The sequence below is a fragment of the Octopus bimaculoides genome, chromosome 21, assembly GCF_046866305.1.
Source record: "Octopus bimaculoides isolate indiv1 chromosome 21, ASM4686630v1, whole genome shotgun sequence".
NCBI classification, from domain to species: domain Eukaryota; kingdom Metazoa; phylum Mollusca; class Cephalopoda; order Octopoda; family Octopodidae; genus Octopus; species Octopus bimaculoides.
In genome coordinates this window covers 38,957,014-38,974,513 of record NC_142948.1, presented here as the reverse complement: position 1 = coordinate 38,974,513, position 17,500 = coordinate 38,957,014, and the positions used below count along the sequence as shown (strand labels likewise).

At 41.2% G+C, this 17,500-nt stretch overlaps 1 protein-coding gene across 7 annotated transcripts in view; it reads right to left on the bottom strand.

The window, feature by feature from the left end:
- LOC106878660 (connector enhancer of kinase suppressor of ras 2) overlaps window positions 1-17,500 on the bottom strand; it is a 158,195-nt gene that overhangs the window by 27,938 nt on the left and 112,757 nt on the right. For 3 of the 7 annotated variants that reach the window (XM_089339185.1, XM_052975589.2, XM_052975591.2), the window contains 2 exons: window positions 12,984-13,975; window positions 53-141 (listed from right to left, as the gene is read on the bottom strand). In XM_089339185.1, the coding sequence (XP_089195311.1) occupies window positions 53-141; window positions 12,984-13,975 (1,081 nt within the window). The remainder of the gene's footprint in view (window positions 1-52; window positions 142-12,983; window positions 13,976-17,500) is intronic. The other 4 variants (XM_089339186.1, XM_052975590.2, XM_052975592.2 and 1 more) reach the window with 2 other exon arrangements.

Here is a 17,500-nt window from a genome sequence, read left to right as displayed (position 1 = left end):
TAATAAAACTGTCGTCAAAAATGGGTCTGCTGGTTCTGATATAATTAATTACCTTGTTGGCTCTTCAGCTTTCTCTTTTGCAGTGACATCAAAATCAACTTTCTTCACAGCTGGTCTGACAGCTCTGTCTTCATGTTCCTGCTGGAAGATAACAATCAAAGATGAAATATTATTTAAACAGTCTTTAAAATAAATAATCTCTCTCCTCTCTCTCACACACAAGAATCACAATTACACCATTGTACACTAAATCCAATAAAACACAATTTCTTTAGTCTGTACTCAACATTGGGCATGGCATGTAGCTATACACACATATAGATGGAGAGATAAAGAGACAGATATATGGATAAATATACAAATCCACTTTGTATATATGTGTAAAAATATTTATATATATGCTCACATATACATCATATCTTTATACATATGTACAAAATGCACAGAATGGATGTATATTTATATACATACATGCAAATACATGCATGTGTTATGTGTGTGTATGTATATATACACATACACACACTGAATGTATAAATTTCTCTCTGTGTGTGTGTGTGTGTGTGTGTGTGTGTGTGTGTGTATATGTTCACAGACCACAGATACATTTATAGATATATAAACATGAATATGAAAATAAAATAAAGACAAACTGATCCCAATGAAAATTGAACCCTCATTTCTCAACCACTCAACTGCAAAATACTTTCTTTTAAATCAACCTAGATGTAAACAGAAGAACTCCATGACTATAAGAAATTTTGTTGAGATTTGAAAACCTAGCTTCATGGATATATATATGCGGAAAGTAAAAACTCTTCCATTCTCTTCCAGTAATCAAGATATCTTTTATAACACTGCACCAGAAATTTCTGTTCCCCATGATCTTCCATAGATCTTCAATTATCTTGTGTTTGTCTGCCAAGAACACTGACTTCAGTTGAGTGGTCTTTGCCTGGTATTAGGGATACGAAAATGAACATCTTCAGCATTTTAATGTCAGCTTTGCCAAGCTTGCATGGATCAGACAGAATTCCTTGAAATGTGTCCTGTGTAGCCAGATACCATTCCTGTCACCAGCAGTTTCCAAGCAAGGTGATATTTCCTTCCACGGCCAGACACGTTTCCATGAAAGATTGCTTGAAACACAGTGACACTCATCTACAAATATCATGCAATATCAAGACAAATGAGCACTGGGCTTCTTTCAGTTTCTGTCAACCAAATTCACAACAATTTGGTTGGCCTGAGATTGCAGTAGTTTAAGTAGAATACACTTGAACGAGGTGCCACACAGTGAAATTGAACCCAGAACCATGTGGTTGAAACGCAAACTTCATAACCACACCCTCACACTATTCTGGAGGGTCTCCAAAATACAATGACTGATGCATGGCCTGTTGCTTAGTACAAAAGCAGTAGCCAGACAAGACCATCCCTGATGAGCAATAATAGAAAGGATGGGTGGAACGTGTCTGTAAGTCTGCCTCTTTGGTCTTGGGCTCATGCCATGGGTTGAGCTTTCATGGGAAGCGTCTGTACCAGCATCAGAACATTCTTGCAGGTTCTTCTTCATGGCCCAGATTTCAGATCTCAAGAGAAAGCCTACTGACTTGGTCCAATAATTATAGCTTGGCACCGGCATCATCACAGATGCTGTGGTTAAAATGCAAAGAAACAGAACAGGCACCACAAATAATAATGGTTTAAAACCAGCAATTCTAAGGGAGGTGATAGTCGACCAGATCGCCCCCAGTATGTAACTGGTACTTATTTTATCAACCCTGGAGAAATGAAATGCAAAGTTGAACTTGGTAACATTTGAACTCAGAAAGTAAAAAAGCAGAAAGAATTGCTGCTAAGCATTTTGTCCGACATCATCATAATTTTTTCTCTCAAAGGAACAAAGCCTGAAAATTTGAGAGAATGGGGACAGTCGATTACATCAACCCCCAGTATGCAGCTGGTATTTATTTCATTGACCCTGAAAGGATAAAGGGCAAAGTCGGTGTCGGAGGAACTTGAACACAGAATGTATGGATTCAGAAGAAAAGCTGCTCTGCATTTTGTCTGATGCTCTACCAATTCTGCCAGCTCACCACCTTCTGAAACCATCAATAATAATAATAATTGGTTCTCACACAGGGCACCAAACAAAAAATAAAGGAAAAGAAAAACAAAAGTCTTCTGTCAACAATTCAATGACAAAACAATAACAAAACAAAATATAAGAACAACAAAAATAACAACAATGAACCCAGCAGCGGCCTCAATCATTAGAGGCCTTTAAGTGGTCGTTCGACATGCTAGAAATAACAGCCAAATTTCTTCCCATGGTGGTCGAGTGGTGTTAGTACAATGGGAGTGGGTGATGTTGTGTAAGCGTAATGTTAGTGCAGTGGTGCTGCTGGGATAGTAGCGGTGCTGGTATAGTGGTGTGGTGCTTAGGCTAGGTGTAGTGACGATGGTGGTACACTACCCACCTTTAAAAAAAACGGTGGGGATACACTGGATAAGATAACCAGATGACTAGATAGATAGTGTGACATAAAAAAACCTTGTGGTCACGGCTGGAAATACCTTTGATCCTGTAGGTCTATTAATCCAGAACTCGCCTGGGGCTAAGTAACAACAACAGTAACAACAACATTAGTAGCATCAAACGGACTTCAAACACAAGTCTTGTTTTGCTCTCCCAGAACACGCACACACACACACACACACACACACACTACTGCGTACAAACAAACTACAACATACACACACACATACGCAACACAATTTACATAACACACACACACACACATCCAAAGTAAATAAAGATAGGAATAATTACAACATTTATGTACGATGACGAAAAGGGAAAGAAAACAGAGTCCATATATTTATAATTAACAAGTTAATGATTCATTAATACATCCACATGTACATGTAAAGTTATGTCTGGGAGGTTGGAACATGGATGATGCAGAGGGGGAGAGGAGGAGGTGAGTGTGTGTGTGTGTATACAAATGCGCGCGTGCGTGTGTGTGAGGATAGGAGAGAATTAAGAACGTAGGTAGGAGACGATGAAACTGAGAGAGAGGGGGGGAGAGGTGTGAGTATATATATATATATATATATATATATATATATATATACACACACACATGTGTATATAGAGAGAGAGTGAGTGAAGTTAGAATGTGTATGATGACGGAATAAAGAAAACAATAAAAAAAATATAGATATATTGATAGAGGAGTAAGATGTACGATGCCTGTATATAAGATGTAGGAAAGGATGAGATGGAGAGATGAGAGAAAGAGAGACAGAAAAAACGATGAAAGAAATGAACGACCATGAAAAGTACAAAAGACTGAAAACTTGATACAACAATTGAACATTATTATTATTATGAATGGTGGTATGCATGGTGATGGTGGTGGTGGTGGTGTAATAGTGTAGATGCTGTTGTTATGTTCATGGTGTATTACAGTAAGGGTGGCAGTGTTGGCGGTGAAGAACCGCAGAGAGATGTTAGCGGTGAACTGTTGCTGTTATGGTTTGCCCTCATCGAGCAAAACCTAAGATCGCAGGCAATACAGCCATGACCATCTCACCTATTTCTTAGAACTTCATCCACAAACCTTGTCTTTTTTTAGTAGTGCGGCCTGATGAACATGTGTGTGTCTCATGTGGCCCGCTTGTCGAAAAAGGCTGCCTGTCCAAACAAGTTTATAAAAGTAAACGAAACCTGATGGCAGTTGGTTCTAACATGTCAGATGACCACGTAAAGGCCACCACTACCCCCTCAGCTACACACACACACACACACACACTTGTGTGCTGTGATTTTGAAATTTCTCAAATTCTGTTCATAAGCGCATAGCTGTGTGGTTAAGCAGTTCGCTTCCCAACCAAGCGATCTTGTTTTCAGTCCTACTGCATGGCCCCTTGGGCAAGTATCTTCTATAACCACAGACCGACCGATGCCTTGTAAGTGGATTTGGTAGATGGAAACTGAAAGAAGCCTGTCGCGTGTTTGTTCCCCCACCACCGCTTGACAACTAATATTGGTTTGTTTACGCAGCGGTTCGGCAAAATACACCGATAGAATAAGTAACGAGCTTTAAAAAAAATAAATCCTGGAGTAGATTCGTTCAACTAATACCATTCAAGACGGAACCCCAGCATGGCCGCAGTCCAAGGCTAAAATCTCCAAGGAATCGTTCCGTCTTCCTCCAGTATTTGACTGGCATCAAATAGTTACCAAGCTCAGAAGGGCGAAAGGCAAGAACTAACCCCGGCGAGGTTCGAACATAGAACATGAAAAATGGTTCTGACTTAATGCGATACTGGTCACCCATGTTTGTTGCACTGGTGGTGGTGGTATGACAGTAGTTTGTTAGTGGTATGTATGGTATAGGTAGTGACGGTGGCATCAATGTTGGTATTTAGACCCAGGAAAAACCCTGAATAAGAAAGACTTGTTGATCAAAAGCCATTCTAGCCGTGACCATTCCGTATGAAACTACGTTTTGCAACGTATCCTTTTTCTTAAGCCAGCAATGTGATTTGAGGGAAATTTGGCTGTTATTTCTAGCAGGGTTGAGCGACTGTAGATTAGAAAATCATTATTCTTTAACAAGAATACAATTGACAGTGACTTCGAAGTTCCGGCCAGGTAAGCCGTCATCGGACTGTAACTCATCTTGGCTTTATACAGCCTCCGTGTCTATAAACATACATATTTTGTCTTGTTTGATTTGTCCTTGTGTGTGTGTGTGTGTGTGTGTGTGTGTGAGCAAATGAAGCGAAGCAGAAAAATAAATATATACACATATACACACAAGCAAATCAACCGAGATACAGGATAGTCATACACACAATGGCAAGGAAGAGTGTTTAGCAAGTTCAAATTACAATAACTCCAAGAATATTATTATTATTATTATTATTACTAACCGTGTCCGTGGCCAGAATTGATGTTGTATGTAACAACAATGTAGAGAAAAAACACAATGTAGGTAAGATCCAACAAAGAAAGCGGACTCCGAGTGAGTGTGTGTGTGTGTGTGTGAGAGAAAGAGAAACTGTGTGTGTTGGTGATGTGTATTTGTTAGAGAATGTAATGGAGAGAGGGAATGTATGTTTGAGTGATAGAGACAAATAGAATGTGTGAAACAGAAAGGGACTAAGTGTGTGTTAGAAAGCGAGAGAGGGAAAGTGACTTTGGTGTAAGGGTGAGACAGATAGACTAAACGAATATGTGCGTGTGTGTGTGTGTCAGAGAAAGAATGAATGAGTGTGTGTGTGAGGAGGAAAGAGGTTCTGTATGTATGTGTATTAATGAATGACAGAATGTGTACGAGAGGGAGAGAGAGAGAGAGAGAGAATGTGTGTGTGTTAGTGTTATGTGCTTTTGGCGAAGTTAGTTTCAAAAGCAGGAACTAGCATCGCTCCATCATCATCATGGTAATACAACCCAATATACGGCGGTGGTGTTATTCTAGTCTAGTTAATGGTGATGATGTGGTATTCATCCCAGATCGCACCTTAATAAAATTCATAAATATCTATTGTCGTCCAACAACAGCGAAACAACAGTTGCTGTTGCTTCCAACTCTCCTTCTGACGTCTGCTGTCTGCTCGAGGATTTGTGCAGGGTTTGTTTTTTTGTTATTCTTTTTGTAATAACAGCTCACCACCACCACCACCACCACCACCACCACTACCACACACTCGTTATATACACACACTCATCCTATACATACAGCAGCAGCAGCCTAGACACACACACACACACACACACACACGCACACATTCAATGTTCTCTCAACGCGCGCGCGCGCAGACTGCTTCTTTTTCTAGTTTCTGCTTTCTTTGACTAAACCGGATTGCTTAACAGGTTTGTGTGTGTGTGTGTGTGTGTGTGTTCGTTCAGTGTAGACGTTTCTGAAGATGTGTGTGCGTGTATACACGTACATATTAGAATATGTATGTGTAGTGTGTGTGTCAGAACACTATGTGTACGTGTGTGCGTATATATTTACACACAAAATGACTAGAAAACACTTAGGGACTCTTATGCATATTTTTTAATGTGGTTAGTACTTATGTGTGTACACACACACACACACACACACAGAGCCATACATAAACACACACAGCCATACAAACACAGGTACGTGTGTGTGTGTGTGTGTGTTTGCCTGTGTAAATCTGTATTGCCAACACGAAGTGGGTTCGCACCACTCACCTTATTCCACTTACATCACCTTCATTATGCTGACGATGATGATGATGATCATCATCATCATCCACACCGCTATCATTAAGTACTAAAAGTGCTGCTGCTGCTGTTGTACAGCTGCCGTTAATTGATGCCAGAGCTGCATCTCCAGCTGCTATGATTACCACCACCACCACCACCATTATTCTACTGATGACGACGACGCTCCCCACCCCATCACCATTACTACTACTACTACTACTAATAGTACATTATGCCTTCTACTACTACGACTGTTATACCATTTTACTATTTCCACCACCGCCGCCGCCGTAATTAACACAACCGATGCCAACACCACCATGACAACTTTCTTCTACTACAGCATCTAATACTGTTACCACCGCTACTACCGCCACAACTACTACTACCAAAACTTTCACCACCACTGCAACTACAACCAAGACCATCACAATAACAACAACAGCCACTGCCACCACCGTCAGCAACACCGTTAAAACAGGTGATGCAAAAAAAACTTAGCAGGTAACCTTCATCCACCTTATTACATTACTTGCTGCCCCCCCCCCATTCCCCACACTTCTACCACACCCACCACAACACCGCCACCCATCCCCCTCTAACCTCATCCAAACAGGCAGCCAGCTACCCATCCTTAGTATCAAAGGCATCACGAAGCAACCCCCACCCCACCAATAAAGGACTAATAACAGACTTACACATCAAACACATATAAACAGCAACAACAATGAAACACTATGTGGTCGTCAGCCCTGCTTGAAACAGCAGCCAAAAGAAATGTGTCCCTCAAATCACGCCCCTCATTGTCATAGCTGTTTTAATGTTCATTTTTCCTTGCTTACCAGAGCCGGCCCTAGGGTTGCTGGTGCCCCGAGCAAGCTGAACTTTGCCATGTACAAGCTGACGGTCGTGGAAATTTCCTTGTTTTTGTTACGCCAGCCTCCTCCCTTGGTGCACCCCTACCACCCCGGGCAACTATCCGAGTTGCCAGTACCTTGAGCCGGCCCTGTTGCTTACTTGGGTCAGATGGAGTAAAGTGAAGCAGATTTTTTTGGTAAAGCCAGATTCTCTTCTAATCACCAACTCCAACCTGTTTCCAAGACTTCCCCATGGCCAGACATGTTTTAGTGGAAGATTGGGAATGATTGACACTGCTTGTATGACAGTGACACTTGTTTACAACTGCCACATGTTGACATTATGTCAAGACACATAAACCCACATATACACACAGATGCGTGTGTATATATATGCACACACACACACACACACACACACACACATACACACATCTTTTATCTTTTACTTGTTTCAGTCATTAGACTGCGGCCATGAGAAAATCTGCAACTGCTGAGCAGGTCAACCAGTGTAAGTTCATAGACGTGTGTATGTGTATATATATATATATATATATATATATATATATATACCATGAGCACACATTCCCACAACAGCATAGAAACATGAGCTATGTACATATATACAAACACACACACACTATACATACACCTACGACAGCATAAAAAAATGAGCATTGATCATCATTTGATATCTGTTTTCTACGCTGGTATTATATACATGTGTATGTATGTGTGTGTGCTGGTACCACATAAAAAGCACCCAGCAGACACTCTGTAAGGCATCCAGCCATAGAAACCATGCCAAAACAGACAATTGGAGCCTGGTGCAGCTCTCCAGCCTTGCCAACTCCTGTCAAACTGTCCAACCCATGCCAGCATAGAAACAGACGTTAAATTATGATGATTCATATATATATATATATATATATATATACACATACATACAAACAGAACTACTTGACACTGGCCATGATATAAAAAAAAAAGATGGAATTTCATTCCAAACTTGATCTATTTCTACAATATTTATTGTGATTAGTGATTCTAACATTACTAACAATGTGAGATCAACAACAATAGACTAAAACAGGAAATACATCCAAAGGAAATACATCCAAAGGAAATAATAAGACTTCTTTATACACAACGTAATGGGTTTTTCCCAATGGAGTATAAATGAAAAGATTTGTTTGAACTTTGACCGTGTGAGCATCCAACATACAATTGTCCATGAGAGAAGCAAGACTTCTAATTGCAAATCACTTCCTGGTAATGTCTGTCCCTAAGATTTGGTCTAATTAGAAATTGTACTGATAATGAAATTCAACAGGTTCTGGCTTTTATACTTTTTCAAGCCGATACAGCTTAGCACCAGGGACATCACAACTCATCTCTACAGATGGTTGAACTGAAGCAACATGAAATAAAGTGTCTTGCTCAAGAACACACAACATGGCCTGGTCAGGGAATTGAACTCACTACCTCACGATTATGAGTTCGATGTTCTTACCATTGAGCCATGTATGTATATATGTATGTATGTAGCTAACATGGAAGACAGATATTAAATGATAATATATTCATAAATTAGCCAATTTACCACATATATACACACACATGCACACACACATTTTACATAGATGTGGAAAACAGCATTTAATACAAATAAGAACCTAATTACTATCAATCTACTGATAAGTTCTTTTACATGCTCTATTTATTAAATTACTACATTATAGAAAAAAAGAAAATGGGACACAACATTATTTTAGACCTCTATGAACACACACACACACACACACACACACACACAGAGATTAGGCTTAAGTTTATTATGATCTTAAAGATTCCTAACATAAGGGATTAACTCGGATTACCAGTCCATTGCAGATCAACTTCCCAGCTATTCTGGAACTCTTTTCACAGCAGACAAACACATCTTTCATTTTTTTCTTGTTTCAGTCATTAGACTGTGGCCATACTGGGGCACCACTAAGAAGAATTTTTAGATGAATAAATCAACCCCAGTACTTTTTTTTTCTTTAATGCTAAGTACTCATGCTGTCAGTCTCTTTTGCCGAACTGCTAAGTGCTTGCATGGGTTGGACAATTTATTGAGGCAGATTTTCTATGGCTGGATGCTCTTCCTGTTGCCAACCCTCACCTATTTCCAAGTAAAGTAATATTTCCCCATGGCCTGACATGTTTTTCATGAATGATTGAAAATAAACAGCACCACTTGTATAACAGTGATGCTTGTTTACAACCAACACAAGATGTCAAAACAAGAGCAGACACACACACACACACAAACTGTGGACTTCTTTCACTTTCCACTCATTAAAGGCTTTGGTCAGCCTGGGACTATAATAGAAGATACTAGTCCAAGGTTCCACATAGGACTGAACCTGAGATCACATTGTTAGGAAGCAAGTTTCTCAACCACACAGCCACATCAGTGCTTATATTGTGTGTGTGTGTGTGTGTGTCTGCATTTGTCCTCCACCACCACTTGACAACCAAGGTTAGTGTGTTTACCTCTCTGTAACTTAGTGGTTCAGCAAAGTGATACCTGTAGAGTAGACCAGGCTTAAAAAAGTTTAAAAAAAAAAAAGTACAGGGGATTAATTTGCTTGACTAAAAATTCTTCAAGGCAGTGCCCCAGCATGGCCACAGTGAAAACCAAGTAAAAGATAAAAGACCTGTGTGTGTGTGTTTTATAAAAATGATTTTCAAGAAAGCCTTCGTTATTATGAATTGGGTAGAATCTACCCCAAGCTGCTATTAAATTACAATCTTGATAAAATCTGTCTCACAGAAACATAAGGTCTGTTGTCATCTCGTGAAACACCGAATACTTTGGAACATGTGAAAAACATTAAATTATAGAATCAACTTAAAACCCACCAACTTTACCAATTTCATGGGGGGGGGGGGGGGCTTTTTTATATTTTCTAAAGGATTAAGTAAGGGATTTTGTATGTATCAGGGCATTATCGTGGGAGTGTATGTGTGTGAATATGTGTGTATATGAGTGAGTTTGTGTACATGCAAGTGTGAATGTGTGTGTGTGTGTGTGTGTGTAAGAAACATGGGGGACTGGGATGGGTAGGGGGAAGATGATGGGAGAATAATTCTTTTCTTTAAAAAAAAAAAGGAATTCAACACTCAGAGAACTTTTTTGATAACAAGAAAAAATAACAAGAAACCAAAGCAACCAATGTGACCACAAGTTCAATCCCACTTCACAGCACCTCAGGCAAGTGTCTTATACTAAGTAATGTCATGGTGCATTAGTGGGATACTTTATAAGTGCAGTGATGCATCATTGCAATAATCCCAGTGCACTGGTGTTCATTCAGTTGTCCATTGGCTGGACTGTCTCATTGTCTGTCCATTGGCTGGACTGTCTCATTGTCTGTCCATTGGCTCGACTGTCTCTCTCTCTCTCTCTCTCTCGCAGGCCAGTGAGGATATCTTTAACATCCCATCTCACTTCCATAAGGGAGAGTTCAAGAGTTCAAGAGCTGCAGTACACAAATAAATTGCAGCAAAGAAACAGCAGAGCTTAAATTGGTGACGTGCGATAAGGTGTAACACCTGTGCAATGTATGCACAGGTGTACAATACTGCAGGAAACAATTGCAACATAAATAAAAATAACAATTTGTGGAAGCATAATTAGAAAGCGATGGGCAGGTTATGCATCATGCTGTTACAAAGTAGGGCAGAGAAACATGCAGTAGATGCACCACTGTACAAACAACATGCAAATAGGGTACACGGCAGCAGCAGCTGAGTTGCAGGGAGCAATTCACCCAGGGTAATGTTTTCTTCTTTGGTGGTGGTGGTGGTGGGGAAGTTTCACATTTTTGTTTGCTGTATAAGGTTCTATAGGCTTGATGGGACCTTGACAAATGCAGGGGCTACTCCGGGTGTACACATGGTAGCTATACCACTGGTTCTGCCTGCCATAAAATGTGACAGGTGCAAATGAAAGGCATGCACCACGCAGTTACAGCAAACATGCAACAACAACAACAACAACAACAACAACAAGTATGCAACAACAAATGCTGCACACTTGTCTTTATTGTGACAAGCTTTGCATCTCGACCACAAACATTTCCACCCTGATCCCACCCACAAACATTTCTCACCATCATCAGACCAAACCAAGAGAGTTCTCATGGTCACTCGACCTGTTAGAAATAGAAGCTAATAATAATAATAATCTTTTCTACTATAGGCACAAGGTCTGAAATTTTGGGGATGGGGGTCCAGTTGATTACATTGACCCCCCCCCCCCCCCCCCCCCCAGTGCATAACTGGTACTTATTTTATTAACCCTGAAAGGAGAAAAGGTAAAGTTGACCTCAGCAGAATCTGAGCTCAGATAGTAGTTACAGAAGGATTGTGGGGGTGAGCATAGAGAGAGAGAGTCCAGCAAAGCTGTTCTGGATGACCTCAGTTACAGACGATTGTGACACAATAGAGACATCAGGTCTTTGTTTCTGTCTTCCTCAGCAGCTGCACTTGGGAACTTGCTTGGAAATGGTTTTCAGTTGTCATAGTGATGGTGGTGGTGGCAGCAGTGACAAAGGGGCATTGTAAGTCAAAATGGGGACAGTGGTGGTGGTGGTGGTGATGGCAGGTGTCAATGGTGACAGTGGCCATGGGGGTAGTGACAGTAGTAGGGGTGGTAGTGATGACTGGTGAGGTGGTATTTATTTATTTATTTATATAATTATTATTATTATTATTATATTGAATGAGAAAAGAACAGGAATTAAAGAAGTCTGTTACATAATTCCTAGTCTTTTGTGATTCAGTAATTAATATGAAACACTGTACTTGCCTAATGCTTTACTCTAAAGTACTCTTTCAGTTTAATGTTAAATCGTTTTTATTGTAAATTGAAAAAGAAAAAGGCAGCAAGCTAGCAGAATTGTTAAAAGGCATTGGACAAAACGTTTAACAGTATTTTGTCCATCTTTACATTCTGAGTTCAAATGCTGCCAAGGTTGACTTTGCCTTTCATCCTTTCAGGGTCAATGAAATAAGTAGCAGTTGAGGATTGGGGTTGAAGGAATCAATTCAATTAGACCCCCTTCCATCAAAATTTCAAGCCTTGTGTCTATAGTAAAAAGGATTATGACATAAAAACAAAGAATAATATAAAAAGTGCCTTTTGCAGTGGAAAATGGAAGCAAAAAACAAGAGAATAGGATCACAGACTCACAGGGATGATAGACCAGGAATCCCAGATGAAAATGAACAATGATAGTTTATACTAGTGGTTCTCAACCAGGGTCCCTATGACCCATGAGGGTCCACATTAGATTTTAGGGGGTTCATGCAAGCAAAATAGAAATTTGGTGATTCTCAGTGGTATTGAAAGAGTCCCTGAATAAATTTTGCTTTTACATGTATTTCTTGCAAGGAACAACTAGGTTTCTTTCTATAATGTTTTACGTAGTACAACATGTTTGCAGCCACTGAAACATGTTCTCTCAGAGAGTTCTGTTGCAAACCTACACAAGGGAATGTGTGTGAAAAACCAAATAGGAATTTTGAAAGAAGTCTCTATAAAACTAGTTTTTAAACATGGAATGGCTCTGGGAATCCACCAGAATAAAATAATAATGAAACAGGTGCATAGGAAGAAAATGGTTGAGAACCACTGGTTTATACAAAATAAGCAAACCTTTATTCTCCTTATTCAACCCCAATCTCCATTCCCTCCATGACCTTCATGTCAGACACTCAACTAATGATAAGGATCATTACCTGAGTGATGAAAGAGCATTAACGTTTGTTATGTTTTTCTTTTTCTACACACTATAGAAAGAAAGACAGGCACAAACCTCTTTGGAAGTGTCTATTTTGCTGCCGATAGAATTCAGCCGAGTTATTTTGGTAAGGGTAGGAGTATTTTTGGCATCGCATGCAACTTCGGAATTAGTTCGAGATTTTGCTCTTACCACCAGCTCCCTATTCGGAGATTGCGGGATCTCCGACGTGCTCCAGCTGCGGTGCTCCACGGGTGTCCACTTGTGATGCGTTGTTGTGTCGAAGCTGGCGACAGAATTGTCGCCGAAACCCTTGCTGTGCGCTATGTCGAAGTCAGCCGAATGGGAAACTAGTTGTCGAGCGGCGGTCGTTATTGTCGTTGTTGTTGTCGTGTGGGGAAGATTTCTTTTGCAGAGACTGTCAGTAGCAGAGGATAGACCAGTCTGAGGAACGGCCGGCTGACTGGCAGGAAAGCTTGCGATGCGTTTGTGGCGAGTGTGGTTGGCACTTCTTAAAATTAACTCCTTCGCTTCAGAGTCGAGCTGAAATTCATCGTGGACAGTAGTGTCGACCGGACAGCTGAACTTGCGTTGCACTGCATAGTCATACGCGGATGAATAAGTGGTCTCCGAAGTGTGGTGGGACTTTGTCTGCCGGAGCGGCTTGTGATATGCTCGATCGGCTACCGACGACTGTGCAGGGGTGGCATCCACGGAAACAGCGTAGGCACTAGTACTATTGGTGCTTGTGGTGCTACAAGATCTGGCTGTTACTTGAGAAGAATCTGGGACTTTGTTTGGACTCTCCGGGGTGACACTGCTGTTGCTGGTGTTGCTGGTGTTGCTGCTGCTGCTGATGCTGTTGTCGCTGCTGCTGCTGCTGGGAACTTTCTTGCTTTCAACTGTCACAGTGGTCACGGGATTCTTGTCGGCAGTGGGTGTGGTGGAGATGAAGCAAGAGTCCTCAGATGGTATTTCGGCTCTGAATTCTTTCGGCTTTGAGCAGAGGGTACTGGGTGGCAAATCTGACGTAGAATGGCGGTAGTTTATTCTGTCAGCTTTCACTTCTGCAATACAAAGAGAAAAAAAGTGTTAGAGGGGAAACAGATACACACACACACACACATAATATGAAAGAGAGAGAGTGGGGTGGGGAGAGACAGTAGGAAGGGGTAAACAATAACAAGTCAGTACCACAACAGTAACTACCACTATGAGAGTAACCACCATCACCATCACCACCACTACCACTATGACCAACTACCATCCCGCCCGCCACTACCACAACACCACCATCATCACAACTATCACAATAGAAACCACTGTCATTACTACCACCAATACTACCACCATTACTACCACCAATACTACCACCATTACTACCACCAATACTACCAACAACAACCACAACAGTTTCTACTCTGCAAAAAAGTTTATCAATAGAGGAAGGAAAGCAAAAGCAAAGGGGAAGTCTATTGAACTGATGTCAGTGATTATTGATCAATGAAATCAATCAAATATGGCAGCCAGTCTTGTTTTTTATTGATCTGGTTTGACTTTATTCTTATATTTATGTTTTTTTTTAATACTTTTTGTATATTTATATCTCTACATCCAGCAATTTGTTAGGATGTGTTTGGGTTGAATGGGTTTATAAATTTAGATATCTGCAAAGGGAATTTTAGTGTAGTTATTTTGTAAGTGGAGAAGTAGTGGGTGATGGGCATGGTGAGAGGGGAGGAGAGAGAGAGAAAGAGAGAGAGAGAGTGAGGCGGGAAAGACAGAAGAGAGAAAGAGTGAAGGGTGAGAGAGAGGAAGAAGTGAGAAGGAAAGACAAGAAGAAAGGAGGGGAGGCAGATAGAGAGAGAAAAAGTAGGGCAGAGAGAGAGAGAGAGAGAGCGAGAGTGGAAGAGGAGAGAGAGGATAAGAAGAGAGAGTAAGAAGGAAAGAAAAACAGGAAGAGAAAAATGCTAAGTCAGGGAGAGAGAGAGAGAGGGAAATAGGAGAGAATGGAAGAACACAAAGAGAAAGAGAGAAAGAAAGAAAGAGAGAGAGAGAGAGAGAGAGAGAGAGAGAGAGAGAGAGAGAGAGAGAACAATGGCAAAGATGGTAGAATCAGAAAGTTGAGAGTTGAAGAAAATACCAATCTGTTGATCAATTATTGATGTCTAAATTATGCAGGAGGACATGAATTTGTGGAGGAGGGATGAGGAGGGGGTATTAGGGTGGATTATCTACCAATAGGCACAATGACGTAAATTTGCTGAGGAGGGAAGGCATTAGGGTGGATTATTTCATCAAGAAGGCAGTGAGCTGGAAGAATTGTGAACAAACTAGACAAAATGGCATTGAGTCTGCCGAGGGGAAGCCTGCTTCCCATCCTTTCAGGGTCGATGGTATAAGTACCAGTTGAGTACTGGGGTCCATGTCATCAGCTAACCCCTCTCCTTTGTGCCAAAATTAGAAAGAATTTACCAAATATTCGCCTAGTTCTTCATTTAATTGGCCTCCAGAAGTACAAACGGCATGGCCAAACTTGGCAAGATTGGAACAAGTTCGAAATATAAACATGTTGTGGTATCCTGGTAGAATTACATGAAAGTGTTATGGTATATTGGTAGAAATATGTGAATGCATTGGGGCTCCGTCAACAAACCTAAGCATTACTGAGCAAGATATTGATTGGAATGGCCACAGCCGGAATGTCTTTGATGTTAGGCTTCCTGAATCAGAAACGACCAGGGGCTAAACAGCCAATATCCATCACTATTCAAATTTAACCATCCACCCCACTTATGTACACACATATGCTACTGTCTGCACCCAACCCATTCATATGCTATTGCTACAGGCAGTACCCCTCCACCCTCTCATCATGACCCCCCCCCCCTTCAGACCAGAGTAGGAGAAGAGGGTGGGGAGGACTGAGTGTCCACCCACCTCTCACCTACCCTCACTAGTCTGACATTTTAGTTCAGGTTTTCTAAATGCCAACTGTTATTCTGGTGGGGGTGGGGAGGTGATGCAAGGGGGTAATGAGGAAGGGCAGGGATGATGCAGGTGGAGGCAGGGAAGGTGAGACAAAGGGGGGAGGAAATGAGGTGGGTGGATGAGTGCGGGAGGGGGCATATGAAGCAAAGAAGGGAGGGAAGTGTACATGGGTGGGGGAGGGGGGAGGGTGTCAGTGGCAAATGAAGTGAGGGATCATTGATCATGGGTGTGTTTGGGTGGATTGAGGTGTGTGTGTGCATGTGTGTGGGGTGATGGGAGTGTGGTTCAGGGTTGGTGGCTGAGGAGTGGATGAGGGAAGGTGGTCAATGATGGACGGGGTGGAGGTGGTAGTCAGGGGTGGAATGAGAAGGTAGACAAAGGTAGATGCAATAACAGCTGACTGGGGGGGAGGGGTTGAGGAGAAGGATGAGAGTGGGAAGTGATGTAGATATGTCTAGTAATAGCCAAAAGGATGAGTGGGGAGGGTAGGAGGGAGGGAAGGGTGGGTGGGTGTAGGTGGTGATGGTGATGATAAATAATGAGGGTAGTGAGGAAGACAATAGTAATTATCATGAGGGCAGTGGTGGTGGTGACGGAGATGGTGGTGGTGGTGATAAGAACCATTTATATATTGACTGTGGTGGAGGTCATGTTTGGATAGTTGAACATACCAACAAATATAATAGACACATACATGTATACAAACATGTTTACATATATGCACATATATACACACACACACAAATCGCACACAAGCGCACACACACACCACACACACATATATATAACCTAAAAATTTATGCACTACACACACACAAACACAAACATATATAATGTGATGAGTTATTTAACTCCAAGCCAACCATAAGCCAACAGATCTTATGATCAAAGATATTCCATGCATGAACATCCCATTGTTTCCTGTCAGCCACAGTATAACTGAGACTTCCCCTTATATTTAAAATGGCAGACTCAGTGATCACCCAACAGCTACCCTTGCCAGCACATTCATTCATGTACCATGTGGTAGACTTAGGCAACAAGAGGCTGCATTCACATTTGTCTTGCCTGACTGAAGCTAGTGCCTCACCCCCCCCCCCCCCCAACTTCACCCAGACCTCCACCCTCCTATTCAAGCAGCCGACAATTGCAGCAGGAACGATCCGGAAGGAAGGAAGGAAGGCTGGCAGCTATGTCAGCAACCAGTGCCAGACATTCCACCATTCCACTGGCTCTGCAACGGAATTAAAAGTGCCCGAATGTCTGTGATAAACTCCCCTTGAAATTCCTTTCAACACAAATGTGATTATAATAAGGATTCTCTTTATACGCTGCCATCAAGCCAACGATCAATTTGTCATTTCATTTATCTCTCTTTGTGTGTGTGTGTGTGTGTGTGTGTGTGTGTGTGTGTGTGTGTGTGTGTGTGTGTGTGAGCCTATCCTTATCTTTATCTCTATATATAAATATAAACATTTGTCTATTGATCCTTCATTCTATCTATGTAGTTATATATCTTAACAGCCATCTATCGTATACATACATACATACATATTTATATACATACAGACTACTAATCTATTTATATATAATTATATCTA